At 35.0% G+C, this 27,966-nt stretch overlaps 1 protein-coding gene across 1 annotated transcript; it reads right to left on the reverse strand.

Annotated features, from left to right (window-relative positions):
* Window positions 1-7,908: 7,908 nt before the first annotated feature.
* Window positions 7,909-16,484, reverse strand: LOC120185068 (transcription factor tau subunit sfc1-like; the record flags this gene model as incomplete). Its single annotated transcript, XM_039189392.1, has 14 exons — window positions 16,350-16,484; window positions 15,940-16,249; window positions 15,738-15,830; window positions 15,554-15,644; window positions 14,947-15,013; window positions 14,272-14,314; window positions 13,707-13,878; window positions 13,521-13,619; window positions 13,350-13,418; window positions 12,585-12,723; window positions 12,118-12,319; window positions 11,393-11,493; window positions 11,199-11,247; window positions 7,909-8,102 (listed from the first exon to the last, which is right to left on the reverse strand). Coding segments are annotated over exons 1-14 (1,764 nt in total), but the record flags the coding sequence as incomplete, so codon positions are not given.
* Window positions 16,485-27,966: the final 11,482 nt, after the last annotated feature.

Here is a 27,966-nt window from a genome sequence, read left to right on the forward strand (position 1 = left end):
AGGAATATCATGCGAGTGCATTTATTATATTTATATGAGATGAAGATGACTCGAAATGAGTCAACTTAGAATATTTTGATTTAATGTATGTTTTACAGTATTTAATATACTTTCATTATGTGTATAAAAATAATATTATGAATATGTTTTAGAGTATGAACTTCTCTAAAATGAATGAATAAATGAAAATGCATAATGGTGCATTATTGGCATGAAAGGATGCCATAAATGAAAAAGCATAACGGTGCATTATCGGCATGAAAGGATGTATAAATGAAAATGCATAACGGTGCATTATCGGCATGAAAGGATGTCATAAATGAACATGAATAATGATGCATTATCAGCATGAAAGGATATCATAAATGAACATAAATAACAGTGCATAATTTGCATGAAAGAAATGCCACAAATGAAATTACATAACAGTGTATTAACGGCATATAAGGTGTCACTCATGGTAATTATAAAAGATAAATGACCATTTGGCACTTTGGTGCAATACATGTACATTATTTTCTTGTTTAACGTACATAGGGCAAATAAAGAATAGTCGAGAAAAATATATAGAAGGATAGGTATGATGGGCATACTAAGAATAATTTCGATAATTATATGAAAGAAATCTGATTTAATTGTTAAGGATTTATCTGATCCTTATGGAGTATGTGATTTAGTTCATCATTAAATCGCCATGATATACTTAAGTATAAATTGCATTTTCTTTTCAATATTATGTCTTGCTAAGTAAATATTGAACGTGTGTTGATTTCACGCGTAGATAAAAGCAAAGACTAGTCGGGTAAGGGGTGCAGTAGCAGCTATCATCAAACTAAGGTTGACTCTCATCAGTGATCATGCTTATTTTGAAAATTTGCTGGCATATAATTGAAATTAATAAAAAAATGCTCTAGAATGTATTTAAAGTGAAAATTTTTGGTATTATATTTCAACGACTGTTTTATTATTGTACTAAAATGTTTTTTTTTTAATTTGAAACAAAATTGTATGGGTTTTACAAATGGGTGAATGTTTTTAAAAGTCATGTGACACCTATGATTGTTGTACGTAAACGTACATGGGAAATGGGTGTTACATTTATTGGTATCAGAGCTACAGGTTTAATCGATTATCGACCGAAATCGGGTTTAATTGAATTGAGAAAAAGGATTACATATGATTAAGATTGTCAAAGTTACTGATATGGTGTCAATTAAGTGTGATTAATGTCACTCCTTATTAACTTGAGTATTATTCTTATGTATGTCCTAATAGATGTCAGAAACTAAGGACAAATGTAAGAAAGTACATAATATTGAAAAGAATGTCGAGATTAAAATCGACCTAAGAGAATCCGACATGATTTCAGTATCATATCGTATAATGGTAGAAGTTGCTAGGGATTTCCTTCATTATGTGGAAGGAATGCCTCAACGTTTAACGATATTTCTACATTTGAGGAATCCATTAAAAAGTTTGAATGGTTTACAAGAGAAGTTTAATCGAATGAGGATCCAGAGGAGATTTCCGAATCTAGTGATGATTCTAAGGTTTCTTCAGGTAAGCTTAAATAATTGAGAAATATTTAAGTGGAGCATTAAATTGTTTAATGTATTGTTAATTTGAGTAAGAGGAAATGAGTAATCGGTAAATACATTAACCGCTAAAAGCTTATAGAAATATGAGTTATTAGTGAACCAATTGATTATGAGTTTGTTTTAGAATAAATGTTAAGTTTTATGGACCTAATCGAGTTATTTTTAGAATGTTATTTGTGAAAATGCATTTTCTAACCATTTCATGCTTCAATAAATTATTATTTAAAATCAAGATTAAACTTGGAAAAATGTCAAGTTTGTAATGATAGGAAAAAGAGTAAATTTGGTTACTAGTGTAATTTTAGATTAACTACTATGAAGTCATTGCTACAAAGTTGTCAAGTCTTCTTATGAAATGATGTGGATAATTAGATTTTATAATTGAGATAGAAAATGTTTCAACTGCTCGAGAATGTTTTCAATGGATCCAGAAAAATACACGATTATCTCAAGAAGGAAATGAGAGATTTTAAAATAAAAGTATTTTATTAAACCTAATCTCGAGTGAGATGATAGCGGTAAACCTAGTGGGTCATGGTGCAAGTGTGAGTTGGACAGGTAGTAAACATTTGATAAAGATTCCAGGGGTTATGTTCTCAGTGAATCTGATGGAATTATCATTTGATGAGTTAAGATCATATTGGATATAAGTTATTTGTCTTCAGAGAAGATTAGTTCAGAAAGATACAAAGGGCATGGAAATTATAGTTTTTGGAGAGAAAGTAAAATCATCGCTCGTGAAGAGAAATATTTCATAAAGATATATATGGCTTTTCTGGCTAAGGTGATAGATATTCAAATAATTAAAGTAGATTTGTTTGATAATTTCACAAAAATGGGAATTTATAGATGTCTTTTCAGATAAATTTCTTGGGTTACCTTCAGATCGAGAGGTGGAATTCAAGGTTGATGGTTATTAAGGTATTGAACATGTTTCTATGATTTTGTATTAAATGACTTAAGTGAGTCAAGAGAATTAGAGGCTCAATTATTAGAGTTGATTGATCAAAGTTTTATCATCCGAGTATTTCATATTGGGAAGTATGTTTGTTATTAGCAAAAAGAAAGATAAATCTATGTGGTTATGCATAGATTTTGTCAGTTAAATAAGATTCTTCGAGAGAAGAACTTGTTTTCCAAACTATCCAAATGTGAAACTCTAGTTAGCAGAGATGGCTTTCTTTGGCCAGGTTGTTTCGGCATAAGGTATAAGAGTAGATCCTAAGAAAAACTCATGTTGTAGTAAATTGGAAACTCCCAAAGAATTATCCTAAAGTTCGAATTTCTTTTGGTCTTACTGGCTACTATTGAAGATTAGTGAAGAACTTTTTGACGTTAGCTTTGCTGCTAACCGAGTTTTAAAGAAAGATGTGTGTTTTGTTGGACGAAGAAGTGTCAAAAGAGTTTCGAAAAGCTAAAGATGATTTTAATAGAGGCATCAGCGTTTATACAACTTGAGTTGGGTAAAGATTATGTGGTTTTTACTGATGCATCTCCTAACAGCTTAAGAAGTGTGCTTATGCAAAAAGGTAAGGTTGTGGCATATGCCTCGATAAAGTTAAAGAATCACAAAGGAATTACCCTACGTATGATTGATAGTTGGCAACAGTTGAGTTTGCCTTAAAAGATTTGACGCCATTATTTGTATCGTGAGATGTGTTATAATTGTGATAACTACAAAAGCCTAAAGTACTTGTAAACTTAAAAAGAGTTGAACCTGAGACAGAAAAGATGGACAAAACCTTTAAAGAATTATGATGTGATCAATGATTATCTTCCAGGAAAGGCCAATGTTGTTGCAGAGGTACTTGGTCAAAAACCTTTTGCAGTTTTGCAAGTTATATATGTGGATTAGTGTTGAATGAAAATGGCACTGTGGCTGAATAAAAGATGAAGCCGGTGTTTTGATTAGATCTAATAAGAGAATTACAAAGGAAAGACAAAAGTTTCTTGATAAGAATTGTATAAGTAGAAAATGAAGAGATTAAATACTTTTGAGGTCGGGTTCGACGGATGTTTGTATTATCGTGGGAGACTTTGTATTCCTGACGATTAAGAATTTAGAAAGATATTCTTTTTGAGGCATTAAGTCCGTTGACTATGCATTCAGGTGGAAACAAGAGGTACCAAGATTTAAAGAGTCGGTTTGGTGTCGGTTTGAAAAGAGCCATCACGAAAATTTTAGCCAAGTGTCTGACGTACTATTAGAGGAAAAGCTGAACATCAAGTATCTTCTGGATTATTTCAATCAATCTCGATTCATTAATGGGAAGGGAAAACGAGTCACTGTGGACTTTGTTACAAGACTACCTTTAACACCTATCAAGAAAGACTCAATATGGGTGATTGTTGATAGATTTACTAAGATAACTCACTTTATTTTGGTATGAGCATAGTAGTCGATGGATAAATATGAGGAGATATATATGTAAGAGATCATTCGACTGTATGGAGTGCCAGTATTGACCATATTCGATAGAGATTCAAAATTTATTTTAAGATTTTGGAATTCTTGCATAAAGTTTTGGGTACTCAATTGAAATTTAGTACGGCCTTTTTCATCACTAAACGGATGGTCAGTCGGAACGTACTATTCCGATATTGGAAGGTATGTGGAGGGCATATGTAATTGATTTCAAGGGATCATGGGAAAAATATTTGCTTTTAGAAGAATTGCTTACAATAACAATTTTTAATCGAACATCAAGATGGTTGTATACGAAGCTTTATATGGGAGAAAAGGTTGAACATTAAATTGGTTTGAGTTAAAAGATCAAAATCTAGTTGACCCTGAATTAATAAAAGAAATATTATGGTTTGGACGTAGTCCGAGAATTATTGAACCTTATGAGATTTTATCAGTTAGTTTTGTCTCCCGAAATGGACAAGACCTATAATGTTTTTCTCGTTGCTTATTAATTACTGATCAGATCCATCGCATGTTCTTACATTGGGGGAAATAGAGATTCGATCAGATTTGAATTATGAATAAGAACCAATACGGATCTGGACTCGAGAAATTAAGAAACCGCATAACAAAACGATTACTCTAGTTGAAGTGTTGTGGTAAAAGGATAAAATCTTTAAATTCGAGGACGAATTTCTTAAGGGGGAGAATTATAATACCCCAAATATCATGTCAGTGACTTTATTGAAAATATTTAAAATTTGAGGATTAATTTGAATAAATGATAAAAGATCAGAAATGATTTAGAAATAGTGTTTAAGACCAATTAATAACAATGGAAGAATAAGAGGGCATTTTGATCCTTTAAGGGGAAATGAATTTAAAATCAATTTTATTAGGGATTTAAGAAGAGGGAAAAGGGAAAGTTAAAGCAAAAACTAAGTTATCTCTTTTTCTTCTTCTTCCTGTATAAGTGCTCTCCTCCAAAGCCAAAGGTAAGGCTTCATTTAGCTAGTTTTTCCTTTCCTTTTTTGTTTGTTCTTGAAACATTGAGTATTATAGAGAATTGAGGAAGGGTTAAATAAGATTAAAACTAGGAGATGGATGAAATATTTGAGATTGAAGAAAATGGGTTTTTGAATAATATGTTGATATATGTTTTTATTGAAGTTTATTAGTATATTTGACTTGCCAAAGAAGTTAATAAGAGATTAGAAGCTTTGGATGTGATTAAAAACATGTTATAAAAAGTGGTATGATTCTTGGTTTGAGATTTTTTTTGGAGATTTTAGATGTTATAATAAGCTAAATGAAAGAAAGTTAGTTGGGATAAGTAAATAAGAGTTAAATAGTAATGTTGGAGGTAAAAGTAAGAGAAATTGATTAAATTTGTGGAAAATCGTGCTAAAAATGGAAAATATGGGTAGGGGTATCGTACTGCACCTGCAAGAACAATACCATAGGTTTAAATCTGTAGAAATATGTTAAACATTATCGATACTGAAAATGAATATCGGTACCATAGTATGGTAGTATCGATACTAAGAGAAAGGTATAGATACCATGGATTCTAGAATGTAGAAATGGTATTGATAATAAAAGGGAGTATCGGTACCATAGTATAGAAATATCGATACCATGGTAGGGATACCAATACCATTGAGCCTGAATTATAAGATAGGCTGAAATTGTTATAGAAATTTAAATAATAGTACTTTTGAGTATTATTAAAGTATACATGTTAGTGAATATACTAACATCTGGTATGGTGTCTTTAATGGATGCTTATGTAGATCATAGCCAAGCTCATGAGTCAACCAAGAAAAAGGGCAAATATAAAATGGTTGAATAGCCGAACATCATTACATCTTATTAGCGAGGAATATCATGTGAGTGCATTTATTGTATTTATATGAGATGAAGAAGACTCGAACTAAGTCAACTTAGAATATTTTGATTTAATGTATGTTTTACAATATTTAATATACTTTCATTATATGTATAAAAATAATATTATGAATAAGTTTTAGAGTATGAGCTGCTCTAAAATGAATGAATAAATGAAAATACATAAAAAATGAATGAATAATATTATGTGTATTATTGGCATGAAATGATGTCATAAATGAAAATTCATAACGATGCATTATCGGCATGAAATGATGTCATAAATGAAAATACATAACGGTGCATTATCGCATGAAAGGATGTCATAAATTAACATGAATAACGATGCATTATCAGCATGAAATGATGTCATAAATGAGCATGAATAACGGTGCATAATTGGCATGAAAGAAATGCCACAAATGATATTACATAACGGTGCATTAACTACCTATAAGGTGTCACTCATGGTAATTATAAAAGAATAAATGACCATTTGGCACTTTGGTGCAATACATGTACATTATTTTCTTGTTTAACGTACATATGGCAAATAAAGAATATCGGGAAAAATATATAGAATAATAGGTATGTTGGGCATACCAAGAATAATTTTGATAATTGTATGAAAAAATCTAATTTAACTGTTAAGGATTTATCTGATCCTTATGGAGTATATGATTTAGTTCAACATTAAATCACCATGATATACTTAAGTATAAATTGCATTTTCTTTACAATATTATATCTCACTAAGTAAATACTGAATGTGAGTTGATTTTACGCGTAGTAAAAACAAACACTAGCCGGGTAAGGGTGCAATAACAGCTCCATCAATCTAAGTTGACCCTCATCAATAACAATAAGACGATCATGTTTATTTTGAAAATTTATTGGCATGTAATCAAAATTAATAAAAAAATGATCAAGAATGTATTTAAAGTGATAGCTTTGGGTAGTATATTTCAAAGACTGTTTTTATTATTGTACTAAAATGTTTTGTTTTAAAATTTGAAATAAAATTTTATGGTTTTTACAAATGGGTAAATGTTTTTAAAAGTAATGTGACACCTATGACTGGTGTACGTAAACGTATACGGGAAATAGGTGTTACAAATTGAGAGAGAAAATCTGAAGAACCTAACTTGTTTAAAAATAAACAATATAACAATCACAATTTACTTCATAAGTAATCTTATATTCTATCAATTAAACATCACGATGTACCATTTGACATAGTCTTATTCCTAAGATAATCAGCATTTCATGAATCGAACGTACCCTTAAAACAAACCTATTCTAATAGATCACTATCTATCAATAAAAGTGCAAAGCTTAAAAATTCTTAACAAGAGTGGAATCTAAAAAACGATGTACACAAACATGGATAGAAGGTTGTGCATTAAAAACCCAATTTGTTTACAGACCTAATAATGTCGGCTTAATTGTGATGATCCTCCATGGGGGGAAAAAGGAGCTCTACCAAGCTCTTTAATTGTGATAATCAAAATTGCCTCCTTTAATTAGTTTACAAATGTCCATGTCCTGTAATTAATTTACAAATGATTCAGCAGCAGCACCCATCTACCTAAAAAAAACCAAAAAGCAGCACAACAATGTAATGTCCTTTCTAGTTTAGAATGCTGTAAAATACAGATACAAAAAGGAAGCACAAGAAGAAATTCTAAATTGGATACGGTTTTATTTTTAAGTCTCGACTAATTTTTTTCAGAGATGTTATATACGAGTGTACAAGTTTCAATAACTTCAAAATAATAACATTTGGGATCACAAACACAAAGCTAGTATTAGTTTGAGTTGTTCTATAAAAAGCATAGCCTAGGAAAAATACTAGCTATATCCTCTAACAGATGAATCAATCACAAAAAAAATCCATCAGGAGGCTTGGATGGTTGTGCTGTAAGTGAAACATGGAGAATGACTAAAAGGGAAGCAAAACCAAGGGAGGAAAGCTACCTGTAAACTTCTGGGTTAGGAATGTTAGCTGTCATCACCACCGTCACTGTCATCGTCACCATCATCTTCATCATCATCAGAGTAGTTATTATCACTAAATTGCTCGTATATTTGATATTCCCCATCACTACCATCTGCTGCCTGTATTGCATCAGCAGCACCAGATATGGCCGATGGAAAGCTGCCAAAAAGCTCTTGCAAGTATGTCCTAGAGTTGTTCTCCATATCTAAATCTACATAATATATAGGAAATTTCAAGCAGACAAAGAACATGAAGATAGAAACAAACCAAATACTAAACACAGGTTCACATCAACATGTATCTATATGCATGTGCTTGCACGCTTGTATGTGCTAATATATCTATGCATGTATGAAAAGCTTAGATACTTTGAGGTTGAAACTGAAGACCTATAATAGTTTAAAATTCAAATGCTTTATTAGAAATGAAGTCACCTCCCACAACAAATATATCCGTATATACTAACAAGTCAGAATATAAATTCATTTCTAGCTCTGTTAAAAGATTTTTATGGAAGCATGGCTTAAGAGATCTGCAATCACATTTTTTTCATTCTTAGAGCTACCACAAGAGAACTAATTTTAACATAAAGAGCTTAGCTTATATCAACGCAGGCTCACTCTTTTTTTTTATAGAAGTTGGAGGTCTCATTAAAAACTCCCTTCGTATTCGTTCACATACTAAAAGTATGTTAACGAACATTGGAAGGAAGAAAAGAGTACCTCAAATTTTATTGATAATATTACCCGATACAAAAGACACCACGGAGTAACCTCACATGGTGATGTACACCTTTACAACAAAGACCTTAACTTCAAATGACCTCATCCAAAGCCACAGTCTAATCACCTTACTCCTAATTACACCACCAGCATCGGAATAAAACATCGCAACAGAACATGATACAAATTAAAAGCAACACCTACAACCGTAAAGACAAAAACAAAACCACAATTGAAGAGACAAGATCAATGAGACTCGTCTTCTTCAGGAGCCCAAGAGTTTGGTTTGAATGAAGGCTCTATCTCATACACCATGACCTTGAAGAAGTTGTCACCAACCTTCAATTCCACCAACGCATCAATTCTCGAATCAGCCTTTGTGAGGACTTGAATTTTTGCCCGATCAAAGGTTGATGGAGAATGACAACTTTCGTCGATAGCTAGTAATAAACCCCACTTCTCAACAATGTTCTTGAAAGTATCCCAATTCCATGCGTGAAAAGAACACCCTCGCAAACTAACCATACTCGACGACACTCCATTACCAAACTTTCTGACCAAGCTTCGACTATGGAGAACCACTCTGCGAGAATCTTTGATTTATCGTTCTCCACACTTCTCAATGAAGCATTGTCTTCGAAAATCATTAAAATCGCATTACCAGCAGCCCTCATTAAGGTGAAGCCAATGAGGCCCTTCGCTTGCATTTGTCTAGCGAGATGACCAAATTTGACAAAGTATTTGCACCACCCCACTAGACAATTGCTCAACACCTGAAGTTTTTCTTTATCTATAACACCTTCAACTTTATAAAGATTCTTCCTCGAATCATCTTCCAACCCGGACTTGCGAAGAACACTTGTCGAGGACTTCCTCCAATAGGAATGTCGGGGTTTGAATTTAACGAAAGAAACACCAATTTTGCTGCCATCGATACGAGAGCCATTCATATTTGAGATCGCTCTCCTTGCTTCTTCAATTGTAGCATAGCGAACAAAACCAAAGCGAACCTCATTCAAATTCCTTTTTTTAGGAATGAAGGCATCCATAACTCGACCGTGTGTACCAAATATATATCCAAGTCTCTTCCAATGGATCTTCTCCGGAAGGTTCTCAATGAATAACAAGACGCATCCATTACTATACCCATTCCTACCGTTTATATGACCTTCATTCTGTCTGTTTTGAAATCGTTTCTTCTCCGTCTCGCTACTTTAGAAGATTTTTCGTTGGAATACCCCTTCTTGATTCCATGGTGATCCACTTCAGCAGCAGAAAGAACGGGTGTTGCCTCCACTAAAGAAAGCTTCTCCATCCTATAATTCCCACCTTGCAAAGGAGACATACCAATGTCATCAATCCTAACCACAGGAGGTTGACAGTCTAATGTTCCTTTAACAGCGCATTTTTCCAAGGAATTGGTTGATAGAGGACGTTCACCCGACCTCGCAGAAATTTCTCTTAAGTTTTGTTGATTATGGTGGGAAGGACAGCGCCTGTAGGTAATGCCGTCGGACTCAACTATCCAACTAGCCTCCCGGGCCAAGGCTGCCAGAACAGCGTTCATATCAGAATGCACGGGAAGAGAGAAATCACCATATTGCCTCAAACCGGCCAACAAACGTCTGGTGAAAGCACGCCTGTTCCGTTTCCGAAGCTTAGTCCTCTCCTTTTCAATTTCCCTCCCACGTTTTTCCTTACCGTAGTAGGAGAAACCATATCTGATGTTCCTCCCAGAAGTTTCACCTGCCGCTCCTGATGCATCTCTAGTTCGCCTGGGCTGAGACGGGGGTTGGGGCTCCATGGAGAAATCTGGAAATGAACAGAAAGTTGGAGGAAAGGGTTTTTCCTAGTCGAACCAGATTTCTGGAAAACAAAGGATAATAAAAAATGATTCTCGGCACAGGGTAAGAGGGTTCTGGACGCAAGACGACGTTGATTCTGGTGGAGAAACGATGGTGTGCACAGGCGGCGGAAAGCGGCGAAAAATTGTAGTGGGCTTCTTGAAGATCTGCGTTGATTGAAAGTCTCAAACGCAAATCTAAGGCCAGATTTGAAATCACAGATAACCGGCGATCTTCACAGGAAAAAAATGGCGTCAAACGGTGGTCGGGGTGTGGCGGCGGACGGGTGACAGCGGCGGCGTGCGGCGGCTGACGACTGGTACCGGAAAAGAGAATAATAATCAAAAGCGCCTGGGCTCGTGGAAATTTGAAATTTGAAACACCTAGGTTAGAGAGAAGCTGGAACTTCTCTCACTATCACGTGACGCCCAAAAGTTATCCAAAAAAAACACTGGACTCTCAACGCAGGCTCACTCTTATATACAAACAAAATAGCCTAATATGGCAGGTGACCATTGCAAAAGAAGTGACCCAACAGCCTGCATTGCATAAAAGAGTAAGTGGTAACAAATCTTTAAGCCAGCAGACAAGACAAACCTAAATCAACTTAATACGTAGCAAATGCCCCTAGATGTGCTTTTCCTACAAATGCTCAAAAGTACGACTAACTGCCAAATCACAACTCTATTTAAAAGATGCAAGCTTTCAAAAAAAGCACAGACTGCCTTGACTCAAGGATACATGTATCAGGTTGCAAAGAGATTTCATCATCCTCATCATCCTCGTCACCCTACAAATGAAAAAAGAAATCAATAAAGTTCCTTTGTGGTTTTTTCTTATTCTGAGACCAAAACCATGAAATAAGGAAAATATACAGTAACATCATGATCAATCGAGTGTTAACAAGAATGTTAAAACTAGGACAAATGACTTACAAGATTAAGTGTATTATACATATCCAATTCCTCTTCATCATCAGCCTCAACTTCATCTTCCTCATTATCAGAATTTTTGGGTCTCTCAATATTTTCATCACCTATAAGCTCCAAATGTAGTATTTAGCAACTTAAATGGTTACTTTAGTGCAGCTAGTGAAACCAATCTGATATATGAAGAATGCAATCTAGTTTTGATTGAATGGTCCCAGAATTCACTAGGAAAATAGAAAAATGTGTACAAGTACTATTGGCAAGGGAGAAAATCAATGATACATGGAAAACCAAACATGGCAGCAAAAAAGGAGGAATGTGGCAATTAAATAGATTCAAGAAAAGAGAAGCATGGCTCAACAACATAGAGTTACATGAATATGTTAAAATCACATTCAATGACAATAATTTCAATAATGCTTTGCTAGATTAAGGTTGATTATCATCAATATTGAGCGACAGAAAAATCAAAGTAGGGCACTTAAATGAACCATAGAATGGATAAGGATATTATTATGGTGATCATATTCGGTAGTTTTTTCGCATTGAGTTGAAAATATCGCATCAACTATTTCCTACTGCAATCAATATAAAAATTTTAACGTAAATAGTATTTTAACTAACCTTAAAGAGTGCTTTTATAACACTAATTACCCAAATCCAATTTAAAAAAAACAATTGAAAAAAGATGAGATGTCAAGAAACTTAAAGAAAGGGTTGCTTATTTGAACCTTTATTAGTTTGTCGATGCTCTTCTTGATGAGAGTTGAAGACATCCTTGTACATGCATGATCTCTTTAACTTCTCAAATTCATCAGAGTAAGATTTCAATATGCTTTCTGCACCAGCTTCAGGATATATTGATAAGAACCTTACTGCTACACGAAGTCTCAGGCAATCAAGCATACACTCTGAGAACCAGCCTGTTTTAGGCTGCAAAGTTTCTACATAAAATAAGCCTTAAATATTTTCTCTAGAATTGTAAAATGAATTGCAATTCGACTTATATGAATAAAACGTGAGGATATTGCTCCAAAAAATAAATTTAAATCATCTAAGACTCTTATACTGCCATCGTATAAACATTTGTTCTAGGGGGAAAAGGAAGGAAAAAAATAAAATAAAAAAGAATTCATTGGATGACATCAGAGATAAACTAACCAACATGTATGTTCAATACTGAAGATAATAGACTCACATTGCATGTTACTAGTTTTGGAGGCTTTCTTATCTCTTGTTGAATGTAATCATCATCCAGTTCAAATAGTTGAAATAACGTATGGCATTTGTAAGGAAATACTTGGAAAGAACATAAATCTCCCCACTTATGCTTCAAGCTGTGTCATAAAAAAAAGATATTAGGAAAATAATCTTCAAACAAACATTAAAACTCAGCACAAGCATTTGGATGGAATGGAATATCAAGTAACTGATGTCAATCAGTGTTGTTAAGGTGCATCTAAGCACTAAGACGCAGCCATGGAAGAGGTAGCGTTCCACACTCTCCCAGGTGAGTCGTTTTAAAGAGGCGAATGATGGGTTTGATTCAGATCCTGCATAAACTAGACAGCACCCGAATAGGACCGAATCATTTGTCATGCTATTGTTCTGTTGTTTTGTTCCTTCAAAGTAATGGAATAAGACATTGATTTCTCAAAAGGATCAATTATTTTGATTGCATGATAGACTTCCCTGAAAAGCATTGACGCGAGTGTAAACGAGGTGCACTACCAACCGAGCTATAACCCTTGTACTTTTGATACATGGTTTATCATATTATGTAGATAATTTCTTGTCAAGGTGAATATTAGATGATCCAACATCATAATCCTTTTATTACAGTATATTGTGCAATAAATTGTGGACATAAAATTCTATAATTCTAGACCTAAAAGGATTCTATAAAAACCAAACTATCAGATACTCAGGTCTCGTCTATTCAAACACATCAGTATCAACTTACTTATTAGCTGCGCTAGCATCTGCATAGCTCCGCAATGGTTCAGGTGCACGAAATTCAGTTCTCTGATATCTGATAAAAGAAAATACAGAAGTAAGCACCCTGCAATTGACTTAAGGGAAGCCATCAAGCATAAGATATAACAAAGGAGATTATCGCAAGAAGAACTCTTACATGCGAGAGTCAGGATCTTTGCGAGGATCATATCCTTTTCTGATCCAGAATCTTAGAAATGGTCCATTTGAAAAGTAGTAAGCAACCCCAAGTAGAAGCCTGAAAGGAGAGAAAGATAATATCAAGTGAAATTAACTGTTCCAGGGAAAACCTTTTAATAAATAGGAGCAAGGGTTCAGACAAGACCTTTTAAGGACCAAATGGCTAAATTTTAGACCTTTCTCAAGCAAGCGCTCAGTTATCGATTCCTTAGGCCATATAGGTCGTTCATCAAACAGCTTAGATACAGTCATCTGCCACTCCCACTGCTCTGAGCCTTGGGTTATAAGTTCCTCCCAGTTCACAGTCCTAGGAACCTGTGTGAACGCTAAGTCCAACAGGAAGACGGTGAATAAATCTTTAAATTGTTCGTGTTTGAGTCTCTCCTTTAAGTTAAATATTTCCATCTATATTTACAAATATATATATATATGTGTGTGTGTGTGTGTGTGTGTGTGTGTGTGTGTGTGTGTGTGTGTGTGTGTGTGTGTGTGTGCATGTATGTGTGTTTGTATATATTAATGGAGAATAAAAATTTTCTTACTGAATCATCATAAAAGATTTTCTTCAATATAAAGAAACTAAAGGTTAGATCCAAAAGAATCTAAATCCAATATGATATAGAGAGAGACTACAAGCATATTTTGACATTAGTTATTGGAAAACAAAATATAAAATTCAGCAGAAATATAAAATGCAATAAGCAGGATATCTTTAATGTTGAAATCAATTGCAAGGCCTGGCTCTAGGTCAACCTGCATGGAAGGAAACAAAATTAGCAGTTCAAACATCTCTCCTTGCTAAAATAAGAAGTTGCTGAAAAGAGAGGAGATATTAACTGCAGCCAAGCATGCACATATTATTTTAATGATACAGACAATGAAAAGCTTAACATGTAGCATTATTAAAAAGGAAGGAAAGAGTATTGAAGTCCACCACAAACTTAGATCAGCAACAAAGCTTCATTTGTTCCAGATTCTTGCTCAGTGTTATCATAACATGAGAAAGGCAAGCTGTCATTAACTTTTGACTGTGTATGCATGTCACAGTGCGAAAAAATTAAAACTAAAAATTAAAAATACAATTGTATCTCATATGTTCTTGGTTAAACCACCTAGTGAGACTAATGCGCCCATAAAAATTATACAGCAAAAGATAATACACCTTTTCTACTAATCATTTTCATACCAGTACAGTAGTAGTTATTACAAATGTTCTAAAACCTGGATAAAACCCTCATAGATATATTATTAAAGACTTAAATCATAGGCATGTACATGGTTGAGCATGTAAATGTGCATTTGTTTGCTGCAGAGGCTAACAAACATGCTAATGTTTACTGTGTTTCAGTGCATATGTTGCAGAAAGAAAATATTTTAGTCAACACCTCTGCACTAAACTGTGCAACTCCCTCTTGTTTCTTTTTTGAACTTAAGATGGTTGATGGTCTTAACCTGAAATAGAAAGTATTTCCAAAGTTAGTCCAAAGAGCAAAGCATGTGAAATCAACATTTCCAAGTAATCTAGAATCAGATAAAATAAATCAAACACGATGTTTCAAAGACAAGTTCTGCTCATAACTATGCCTCCATTCTTTTGAAATTTCTTAAAAGAAATAGAACCAAGTTCACCATTAACTTCTTAATTACAACCTGCACTGGGATTGATAAGTTGAAAACTGCAAACAACATTTAACTTTCATATAAACATTTACACAATAAAGTTCTACATTTTTTGAAAAACTTAATCTTCCAGAAATAAATATATGTGGTTATTAGAAATAAAAATTAAAATTGTTCATTTTAACCCTTCTACAAAAATAAGAGCTTATGGATCAGTACAGTTAACAATGACCCTCTCCATATTAATAGTACAAACACGCCTTTCCAGAACTAAAAATATGAACTTCAATTAAGAATCTCCCTTTAATCAAAACAGAAATGGAAAACATAAGTATACGATAAAAGAGAAAGAAAATGCCAGAGATTTCTTACACTACATTCTCTGGAATGTCTTTGGGTGAAAAAAGCGGGGGCAAAATCATCATCACATCCTCCTGATCCACATCCATGAACCCGCCTTTTTCTGCCAAACAATTAAAAGAACAAAATAAACTTATCAAGCAGAACTTAATTTAATCTCCATTACATGTTGAAGCTTTAACCATAAAGACCTCACCAAATGATGGCTCCTCTGCTTCCTCCCAATTTCTCTTTCTTTTCCTGGCAACATCGGCATGAACCGGGAGAACGTGCTGATAATCAGCCATTCCTTCGCCAAAAACGGAAAATTCAAACTTCAAAGCAAGCACTTATCACATTTCTAAAACAATAATAACCCTTACTCCGTTCTTAAAACAAACAAAAAAATGAATTCTAACCATCAAAATTATATGCTTCCGAGACACGAGAAACGATATCAGCACAAAGCTCGGTTCCTTCTTCTTCTTCTTCTGGTCTCTGCACTTCAACTTGAGGAGGCTGCCCCTGATTTTCCGAACCAGTTACTCCAGATGTTGAACATTCTTGTAACTTACTAGAAGCTTCGGCAGTTTTCCCATTAGAACACTTCTTTTTCGATATCCTAAGCAGCAAATTGCTACAGGGACGAAGGTCGCCAAATGCGGGATGCGATAAAGGATCTTCGGGACGAAAATGGAGCTCCAATCTGTTTGTCAGCGAGCTACGAGCCTGTGAAGAGGGAACAAAGACATGATTACCAAGCTAGCGCAAGTAAAAACAATTAAAATCAATAAATACCGACAAATAGAATAGTTATAGAAAACCTTGCCTTGAAAATCCCTTCAGTTCCTCCAAGAGTTTGGATGGCGCGATCAGTAGTCTTCGGATATCCCGGATAGTGAACGGCAAACGCCTCACAGTTGGGCAACGTGCCCGATACTCTACCCTCTTTAACCACTCCCATTGCACCTCACTCGCCGATTGGGATTTTAGGTTTTCGGTTCCTCCTTTAATCACGAAATTTCTTTCGGTTTAGGGTTTAAAAATCAAAATCCTAACTTAGGGTTCAACCAACTTTTATGTTCACTGTATTTGAGCGTTTGTATTTCACTGAATGTAATATAAAATCCGAATCATAACAACTCAAAATTACAGGTTTTGATCAATTTTTAATAAAAATGTCTTATAATATATGATTTTAATCAATTTTTTTGGATTTGTCAAAATGACCAACTAAATCGCAATGCGATCGATAATTCGCAACGCGATCTCCGGTATCGCAAATCAGTTTCCAGATTCGCAACGCGATTCTGACTATCGCATTACGATTTCTCAAATTCGCGTTGCAATTTTCCTAAATCGCAATGCGAATCTGTAAATCGCAACGAGATTCTGACTATCGCAATACTGAATTTCAAATTCGCAACTCGATTTCTGAATTCGCAACAGGTTTAATTTCGCAACACAAATGTTTTGGGTATATAACTACGCAGCAGCAGCAACTCATAACCTAAATCCCTAAATCGCAACTCATTCCATATCCATCTATCACTCTCTCCGAGGACATCCGTTCCTATATCCAACGACATCCTTCCCCATCCGGCAACAGGTTTTAGTTTCGCAGCTCGTTTGTTTAGTAAATTAATTTACAATAATGAAATCATCTAATGTTGATCATGTTTGGATAGATTTGTATTTTGGAGGGTCATGGGAGAATGTTCATGGTGTTTTACAATATATTTAAAAAAGTTAACTTATGAAACTCTAATGTTACATGTTGCAAATAAATTGAATTTAGAGCCCCTAAGTGGATTTAGGCTATCTTATCAGAGAAATGGTAAAGTTTATTTGTTAACCGAAAATGAAGATGTTGAACGATTCATTGCTTACATTAGTGTTTCAAGTGATGATGTTACATTGTATGTTGTTGAACCTAGAAGTAGTGAAGTTGGGTCAGTAGCGGGTAGTAATCAACTAAGTTTTTCAACCCCAGTTTATGGTGCTCAAAATTTAACGGTTCCACCACAATTTCATCACCAAGCAAATATTGTTTCACCACATTTCCAATACCAAACACAATCTCAAAACCCACAACCTTTCCCTAATCCAAATCCCAATCAACTTTCAGCACCAAATTCTGGTTTTCGTATTGACCAGTTAGACGATGATGAGCCAACAGAAAAAATTGTGAGTACTAGTCAGTATTCGAAATTTGATCTTGGTCAATACCCGACTTTGATCTTGGTCAATACTCGGATTTTGATGATTTTTCAAAGAAGAAACAGACCCTGCGTGTAATGATTTTGATATTGGTCAATGCCCGGATTTTGATGATGAAACAGCCGTTGTCGAGGAAGATGTTGTTGATGATAATGAGGAGGAAGTTACGACTGTAAATGAACATGTTGAACATCCATTCTGTAATTCATATAACACTGAAGAAGAAAAAGAAGAAGAAGAAATCCCCAAAGAAAAGTCCCCGAAGAAAATGCCACGGGAGTATAACTGGAATATGCCATAATTACTTCAGATACCGGAAGAAGAGTTGGTAAAGATAGCAGTTGATTGTTACACAAAAATTATTCGTATCAAGAAAGATGATTGTTTTGATACAAATGAAGACTTGAAGATAGCTTTGTCTACGAAATGTGTGGAAGATGGCTATCAACTAAAAGTTAACAAATCAAGCAAAGATCGTTTCGAAACAAGGTGTATGATTGACAAAAACTGTATGTGGCGTATGATTGCAAAGAGGATAAAAGATTGTGAAATGTTTCAAGTTAGGACTTTTACTGATAAACATACATGTTCAAGAACCCAAGTTTTCCTCACCATAGACAGGCAAACAAAAAGGTGTTGGGTGGTTTTCTGGCTGAGTTAATGTTTTTGAATGGTAGGGTATATCGGGGACATGAAATTATGACTGACATGAATGCTCGGTTCAAGATTAGTATCTCATATTCTCAAGCTTGGAGAGCCAAATGTTATGCCTTGGAATTGTTGAGGGGGTCGCCAGAAGCATCGTTTGCCCAACTGCCGGCTTATTGTCACAATTTAAAGCTGAAAAATCCTGGGTCGGTAACTCATATCAAAACAGATAGAGATAGACGCTTTGAGTTGCTGTTTATCGCCATTGGTGCAGCGGTTAGTAAATCAATATAATTTTGTTGACTCATTTTTGTTAGTTACATGCATTTCACATTTAAATGATTATATTTATTGTGTATATGATTTTGTAGATTCGTTCGTTTATTAATTGCATGCGCCCAGTTATTATAGTTGACGTAGCACATTTAAAAGGTTGATACCTTGGAGTAAACTTATTAGCAGTAGTCATGGATGCTAATAATGGGATACTGCTAATAGCTTACGGGGTTGGCAAATCTGAAACCTCTGATTCATGGACATGGTTTATGGGGCATCCTAGGGATTGCATAGGTCCTATTAGCAATCTGACAATCATATCCGATAGGGCAAACTCAATTGACAAATCTGTTAGAAGGTGTTTCCCAGATGCTTTTCATGGACTTTGTGGTGTTTATTTATATAGAAATCTAAAATCAAGGTCTGTTGGTATAAAAAATCACAAATGAACATACTAGAAGGCTGTAAAAGCTTATCGGGAAGTGGATTTTAATAAGCATATAAACTGTTTAAGACGTGTTTTGCCTCAGTGTGCTCAAACACTAGAAGATGTCGGGTTTGAAAGATGGTCAAGAGTACATCAACTTGGAGCAAGATATGGTTTCATGACGTCTAATAGTGCAGAATCAATCAACGCTCTAAGTCGTCATTCCCGGAAATTACTCATTACTATGTTAATGGAGTTTTTTCGAGCCTCTATTCAACAGTGGTACTACAAGAAAAGAAACCATGCATGTATTATTTCTTTAAATTCGTAACTTATCATATATTTTACTAAGTATTATTTATTTAAATTTACAGGAACATTGGAACATCGTGTTACACCATGGACAGAAAAAAAGATAACGAAATGTGTTGTGAAGTCAACGTCATGGAGAGTTGAACCATGTTCAAACACATTGTTTGAAGTACTGGATAATAACTTAAATGGCTTGTCGATCTAAATGCAAAGACGTGTAGTTGTATGAAATGGCAAACATCTGGTTATCCGTGTGGCCATGTTATAAAAGTTTCTCTTCATCTAAACCAAGATGATTCAAGCGCATACGCTATGGATTGCTACACTACAGAAGTATATCGACAGACTTATGGCGAGATTGTTTACCATATTCCACATCCTTCTGAGTGGGACATACCAGATGACTTACAAACAGTTTTGCCACCAGCCATGGACAGAAGGCTACCTGGGCGACCAAAAAGTCACGATCGTATACCGTCTAAGGGTGAAGAGAAGAAGAGATCGACATGTAGTCGGTGCAAGGAAAGTGGTCATACAAGGTTGACATGTGGATCACCAGTGCCATCACAATCATCTTTTCCTCTACCAAAATATGGATCCTCATCAAAATCCCAATCACAACCGGCTTCACCTTTTGGGACTGTTAACTTAGGTGATTTTTAAATGCAAACTTTATATTATGTGTATATTATGTGTGAACTTTTAACATTTTCAGTTAGTCATGTATTAATAACTTGAGTTTGAACATTGCTATGATATGTTCAGTTGTTATCACTTATTAGACATTCATTTGACTATCGCAACGCGAATATGACTATCGCAATGCGGAATTGACAATAGCAACGCGGAAATGACTATCGCAACGAGAGAATCGCAATGCGAAATGAAAATCGCAATGCGAAATGAAAATCGCAACGAGTGAATCGCAATGCGAAAATGAAAATCGCAACGCGAAATTAGTTTCGCGTTGCGATTTTTATTTCGCATTGCGATTCTCTCGTTGCGATAGTCATTTCCGCGTTGCGATAGTCTGTTTTGCATTCAACATAATGCAGATTGAAATCTACAAATCAACTATTACATTTCAATCAATTAAACAAGCACAAATATTATGTACACATCAATTAAACAAATCGAAAATGAAAATCGCAACGCGAAATTAGTTTTGCGTTGCGATTTTCATTTTCACATTGCGATTCACTCGTTGCGATTTTCATTTCGCATTGCGATTCTCTCGTTGCGATAGTCATTTCCACGTTTACATTCAACATAATGCAGATTGAAATCAACAAATCAACTATTACATTTCAATCAATTAAACAAGCACAAATATTATGTACACATCAATTAAACAAATCAACATTTACAAATCATCAAACAAATCAATTAAACAATCAAAAAATAATAATGAAATAAACTTTTGCACCCATACATCCATTTCACGCAGCTCACTTCAGGATTAACCTGCAGAAACCAAACATTGAATCAACAACACTTTCTACACATCTAAAACCTACAAACAACAAATTATTGAATTCTAGCTACTTAACCAAACATTTTCAAACCAAAAAGAGTAAATATGTTTAACAACACTTGCATTTGACTTACAAATTGTTTATGGACACTTTCATAACGCGGATGCAGGTAGGCAGCGTCTCGCATATATCGCTCTAGCCATAAAATGCCAAAACCACAAGCCTACTGCACCTCTATCTCTATCGGTGGAAGGTAGAAAATGTGTACTTCCTGTCGTCAAACGCTCCAAACACATGCATACGAGAGGACCACAATCCTCTCTGGCTTCCTTCGTTTGTTGTGGCGCGGTCTCGTCTCTGATAACTGTAACATTGAACTTCTTTGGCTTCTTGTTTCCAGACTTAGTCCAATAATCAATTGCATCCAAGAATTTAGCCAAATGAGAGCTCCATCCCTTAATCATATCTGTCAAATCAGACAATTATATGTAATTTATCATGTTGTCATATGCTATTGTCTTTAGGGATGAGAGCTGAAGCTCGACGAGAAGCCAATGAGTACGGTCCAAAACAGGGATAAACACCTGCATCGAAATGTAATAATTCAAATTGCGCACTTATTTATGAACCCTTAAATATTTAAACAAATATACTAACCTTATCGACCTCCCACCATGCAGGATAAAGTTTAGCTTGTCCATTAGCCAACACATATGATTCATGTCGTTGATTCTTCAAGTGAACTACGTGAAAAGACGTCGGCATAATTGTATATCGCGTTTTTTTAATATTTTTCTTTAATTTCCTTACAATTAGAAGACGTGTCACCCATGCATCAATATGCTTTTTTACAAAAAAAGACATATATTAGTGAATTACATAAATTTTTTAAAAAATTAATCAAACTGAAATATAAGAAATATAAGACTTACTCCCCATCGAAATAGCCGTTGTCTTCAACCCCTAATAATACACCCCATCAAGACCGTTCAATCAACAAATGCATATCATCGTTGAGTTTGTATATGTCAGTGTAACACCCTTGGCTCCGCTCATGTAGATAAAAATCAACTGCGGTCTTAGCCCAAAGGGTATTATCCAAAATTGTTTCCGGTAGTTGTTTCCTCTCCACTTCATCTGCCGGAATGGTACTGGCTGGTAACTTATACGAAAGCCAACAGTCATACATCATGTCCGGCACATGAGGGGGATTCTCAATAATTTGATATATTACGCCATGTGAATCGGGCTCTAGAATGTTGGGAGGGACCTCTTCAACGATGACAGTGGCCTCTTGAACGGTGGGAGGGGACTTTTGAGGGATGATAGGGGCCTCTTGAACGATAGGGGAGGCCTCTTGAATGATGACAGGTGAGTCGGGCTTTTTCTTACGGATTCTTCGCACTATTGGGGTGAACGGAGACGTAATGGCCCGTGCACGCCGTCTGATGCGTGAACTCTGTCTTGCAAGAAAAACCCGACGTAGAGCATCCACCTTAGCGGGCCACTAAAAATAAATTAATACATAAATCAGTAAATAAACAAACATGATATTAAACAGTGATAACAAAGACAAATATATTTCAAACTTGCACGGTATTCACCCAAGTCATTATAATATCATTGTTCACAAAATGCATCAGATAACATTCCAGAAGTAAGCACTTATATAAACATTTAAAAGGACAACATATAGGTTTAATGCAGGTTCAATGACAACATAAAGAGTAGTAGTTTATTCTTGAAACTTAAATTTTCAACACTGTGAAGTTAGTATTTGTCTTTTGGTTGAAGTAATGCAATTCATTCAAGTTTCAATTTGCAGAAGAAGAATAGAATCTGAAACTTAAAATCGCAACGCGAAAATGACTATCGCAATGCGAAAATGACTATCGCAATGCGAATTTGACTATCGCAACGAGAGAATCGCAATGCAATTTTCATTTGCATTGCGATTCTTTCATTGCAATAGTTAAATTCGCATTGCGATAGTCATTTTCGCATTGCGATTCTCTCGTTTCGATAGTCATTTTCGCGATAGTCATTTTCGCGTTGCGATAGTCATTTTCGCATTGCGATAGTAAACTATTCTTCTTCTGCAAATTGAAACTTGAATAGATTGCATTACTTCAACCAAAAACAAATACTAACTTCACAGGGTTAAAGAATAAACATTTAAACAGTATTGGCAGCAACCGAATGAATTTACTAAGCAATCTAAGTGAAATTACGAGTAAATTTAATCATCAAGTTAAATATGAAAAATATTAAACTTACCTCGTTGAGTAGAGTATGAACCTCGTTCTGTAACGATGCTACAATCTCACGTAGAGCTGCTACCTCACCACGTAAAGTAGACACCTCAACACGCCATGCACCATTGTCATCGCGTAAAGTACCGACCTCCTCACGCAAGGCATTGACCTCATTACGTAACTCCCCTACTCATCCCGTGGAGGTGGAGAACAGGGAGATAAACGTCGTGGCATCTTTGTCGGTCGCCTATCATGAGGTGATGGTGGAGAAGAGGCTCGATGATGTGACAGAATAGGTGATGACTCTCGTTGTAGAGGTGTATATTCGGGTCGATCAGGTGATGGCTCTGGGTGAGGTGATGGCTCTCGAAGTGGTGGCTGTTCATCATCCGTGCCATAAAAAAAAAGCTTACTAGCTTGCCACCAATCAGTGGCAAGCTCAGCTTCCGTGGGTGTCAGCCTCTGTAATAGAGTGTTGGCCTCCTAACAATATAAAAGCTCAAACAAAGTTAAATGTGTACTAGTAATAACTTGTTTATAAACATATATTAGTATTTGTGTTAACTTACATTATTTATTGTAGTATACGGTAGTAAATCTTCCTATTGCTGCAAGGACCATTTCCTCTTCCAGGAAATAGCCCTAGGAATATCATTCGAAGTTTTTAATGCATATGTCCGCATGGCGGGAAAGGCCTCAAATATCAAATCTAAAACAATATAATAACAAACATTAGTAATTGTTAAAGAATTAATTATAATTTTGGAAACATTATATAAAATTTATTACCTTAAAGGCCCAAATAAAGCCTGACAAAGTGTATTTGGAACCATCGCCACGCAAACTTTTCCGATCATTAAAGGCAGACGACAACTTATTCCATGTAGCTCTCCATAGATACGAACTCCACGGAAACAGGTTCCATTTAGGTCCTCTACCAATTTAATTAGATCATTAGGAATAGGTTGTCAGACCTCTCTGCCTAAAAAGTCGGCTTGAAAAAGTATTAGAAGGCATACTCGGACAACATCGACGTCATCCATCTGAGTAAAACCATCTTTCTTATTCAATAATCTCGTCAAGTCTTCCACGTGTAAATTCGACTTCTCCGTTGACTGCTCAAGAAAAACCCGGGAAAACCATGATAGGCGGGTAATATGTTTAGTGTACCGATCTACATCATCGTGTCCGAAGTGTAGACCGATGATTAAGCAAAACTCCTCCCGCCCAAAACACGTATAAGTCGGTGGAAAATCAAACCATATCTCTTCATCACGACGTTTATAGTCTCTGGTAGATCGCTAGTCATGATTTGAAGAAAAGATGGGTCAACAGCATCTCCACCCGGATGTTGTACTTTCAGCCATGGCCCGAAGCAAGTATCCTCAAATATTTTTCTTTGTGCAGATGAAAGCTTCGATGCAATTGTTTTGCCCAGGCTTACTTTATTTCTTAAGGTCAATTGAGCCGAATAAAAGTTCTGCAAAAACAATAAAAATACCAATTTAGATATACCAAAAACTACACTGTGAAGATATGAAAATAAACATAAAGAGTAGTAGTTTATTCTTCAAACTTAAATTTGTACACTGTGAATTTAGTATTTGTTTTTTGGTGAAGTAATGCAATTCATTCAAGTTTCAATTTGCAGAAGAAGAATAGTTTCTGAAACTTTAAATCGCAACACGAAAATGAAAATCGCAACACGAAAATGACTATCACAACGCAAATTTGACTATCTCAACACAAGAATCGCAACGCGAAATGAAAATCGCATTGCGATTCTCTCGTTGCGATAGTCAAATTCGCATTGCGATAGTCATTTTCGCGTTGCGATTCACTCGTTGCAATAGTCATTCTCGGTTTCAAATACTAAAATTGAAAGAAACTTGAATGGATTGCATTACTTCAATCAAAAGACAAAACAAACAAATACTAACTTCACAGGGTTAAGACTAAACAGTTTAGCAGTATTGGCAGCAATCGAATGAATATAATAAGCAATATAAGTGAAATAATCTATTATTGAAACACACCAGTAAACTTATCATCAATTTCAATATGAAAAAACCTAATAATGCAAAAATTTCAAAATAAAAATAATTAAAAAAACTAACCTCGGTGGTTGATTTGGGATTTTCCATTTCTGACCGTGAATGATTTCGCCGGAGATGGAGACTGTTATCGTCGTAGGGACTGATTTCGTCGGAGATGGGGACGGATGTCGCCTTAGAGAGTAAGAAATGGAGATGAGACTGAGTTGTGATTTAGGGTTTTAGGTTATGAGTTACGATTACGGGATATACTGTGGACGGTTCAGTGTTTCGATTATTAATATATTCGTGTTTGGAATTTGAAAAAAAAATACGTTTTAATACGAATGGCGCTATGTAAATCGCATTGCGATAGTCAGATTCGCATTGCGATTTACGTAATCGCATTGCGATTTACGTAATCGCATTGCGATTTAGGAAAATCGCAACGTGAATTTGGGAAATCGAATGCGATAGTCAGAATCGCGTTGCGAATCTGGAAAACTGATTTGCGATACCGTAGATCGCGTTGCGAATTATCGATCGATTGCGATTAGTGCATTTTGGAAATCTAAAAAAATTGGAATGGCGCTATGTAAATCGCATTGCGATAGTCAGATTCGCATTGCGATACGTAATCGCATTGCGATTTACGTAATCGCATTGCGATTTACGTAATCGCATTGCGATTTACGTAATCGCATTGCGATTACGTAATCGCATTGCGATTTAGGAAAATCGCAACGCGAATTTGGGAAATCGCAATGCGATAGTCAGAATCGCGTTGCGAATCTGGAAATTGATTTGCGATACCGTAGATCGCGTTGCGAATTATCGATCGCATTGCGATTTAGTTGGTCATTTTGACAAATCTAAAAAAAATTGGTTAAAATCGTATATTATAAGGCATTTTTGGTCACTGAGGTTATTTTCTCTTTTGATTATCTATAGTGTAGCTTTAAATTGGCCAAAAATATGGTATAATTTCATATTTACTCTCTCAGAAATTTAAATTTAATTTTAGTCCTTTCTATTCCTTAATTAAATAGAACTTTTATATTTGTATCCCTTTTAAAATTAATGATTTCAATTAAATTTTGTTAACATAAACTTTTTAACTTTGTTATAAAATTAATGATTGAGTTAATCATTATTGTTGAACTATATTTTGATATAACAATTAAGGTAAAATGTTTTTGGACTTGAATTGAATTTATTCAAAGTTTTCAAAAATAATTCAAAGTCCATTTAACTTGGAATTGAGCACAAAATATTTTTCTAGACAAACAGTACTGATATTGTTCTTACAGTATCGATACCTCATGATATTGTGCATATGTTACCGATACCAATGGTAATGGAAATATTGATACCCATTAGATAGTATTGATACTACCAGCTTTGCTCAAATTCTAGAATGTAAAAATGGTACCGATACTCAAAGGGGTATCGATACTACTTTACATAGTAGTATCGATACCATTAAGCCCAACGGCTAGTTTCATTTAAAAAAATAAAGGAAGTATCGATACTCTCTATTGGAGTACTGATACCCACTGTTCTGAGCAGTTTTGTTTTGCAGAGAAAAATATCTCCAATGGCTCTAAAAGAATCCCAACAATTAGAAACGACCATAACTTCATTCCAACATATAAATATAAGTTCAAGACACTCTTGTGAGCTTTAATTTGTAAACAACCTACTTTGAGAGGTTTTATTTGTTTACTTCTTTTTACCTTTTGTAAAGGGGATTGGTTCTAGTTTAACCAAGTGAAAAACTTGGGAGTTTATAAAGGTTACTCTTGATCCTTGAAAAAGAAAGAACAAATTAGTGGATTTGTTGGAAAACTCTTAGTGAAGAGCTAAGATAGTGGAGGTAAACATAGTTGAGAAGTTGAACCACTATAAATCGTTGTACAAAACTTTCTATTTTTTATTTCTCCTTACTCTGTAAACAATTTTTGTCAATTCACCCCTTTTGCACATTTTTTGTTGTTCAATTGAGCCTTTTCGATCCTAACAATTGGTATCAGAGCTTGACTCGTTAGAATGCTTCACATCCTTGATACGATCCTCGAAGAAGCTCTATCGATTCCCTACGCAACTGACAAAGAGATGGATTCAACCTCCGGTGCTTATTATATGGAAGATTCTCAACGGGTTAACAAGTCACCCTACTTCAATGGAGCAAAGTATGCATATTAGAAGAATATGATGATGATCTTCGTTCAAGCAAATGATTTAGGAGCTTGGAACTCAATCATGAAGGGTTACTCCACTCCACTCTACTCGATGAGATAGATGATTGGAGTGATGGAGAGAAGAAGAAATTTCAACTCAATGCTAAGGCTATGCACATCCTCTTTTGTGCATTAGGCTCAGATGAATATTGAAGAGTCTCTCTTGTTCCAATGCCAACGAAATTTTCTATCTTTTATTTCTCCTTACTTCGTAAACAATATTCGTCAATTTACCTCTCTTGCACATTTTTCGGTTGTTCAATCGAGCCTCTTCGATCGTAACAATTATTTATTTTAAATTTCAAATATGCATGTATTTGTGTTGTTTGATTAAACTCGTGTCAATACAGTAATCAAATATAAATTTTGGATATTGAGATCGTTAATATACACGTCTTATCAAGTTCAATACCTACTTTTAACAACTTAAAATCAACAAGTTTAATCATGAGATCTTCAAATCTCATATTGTTTGTATATGGACAATTTAAGATCCAACAATCATCAGTGACGACGATCAACGATGACCGATGACAAAAACTGGCAGTGATAGTTGAAAG

This window comes from Hibiscus syriacus, unplaced genomic scaffold (assembly GCF_006381635.1).
Source record: "Hibiscus syriacus cultivar Baekdansim isolate YM2019G1 unplaced genomic scaffold, ASM638163v2 tig00112988_pilon, whole genome shotgun sequence".
Taxonomy (NCBI): Eukaryota; Viridiplantae; Streptophyta; class Magnoliopsida; order Malvales; family Malvaceae; genus Hibiscus; species Hibiscus syriacus.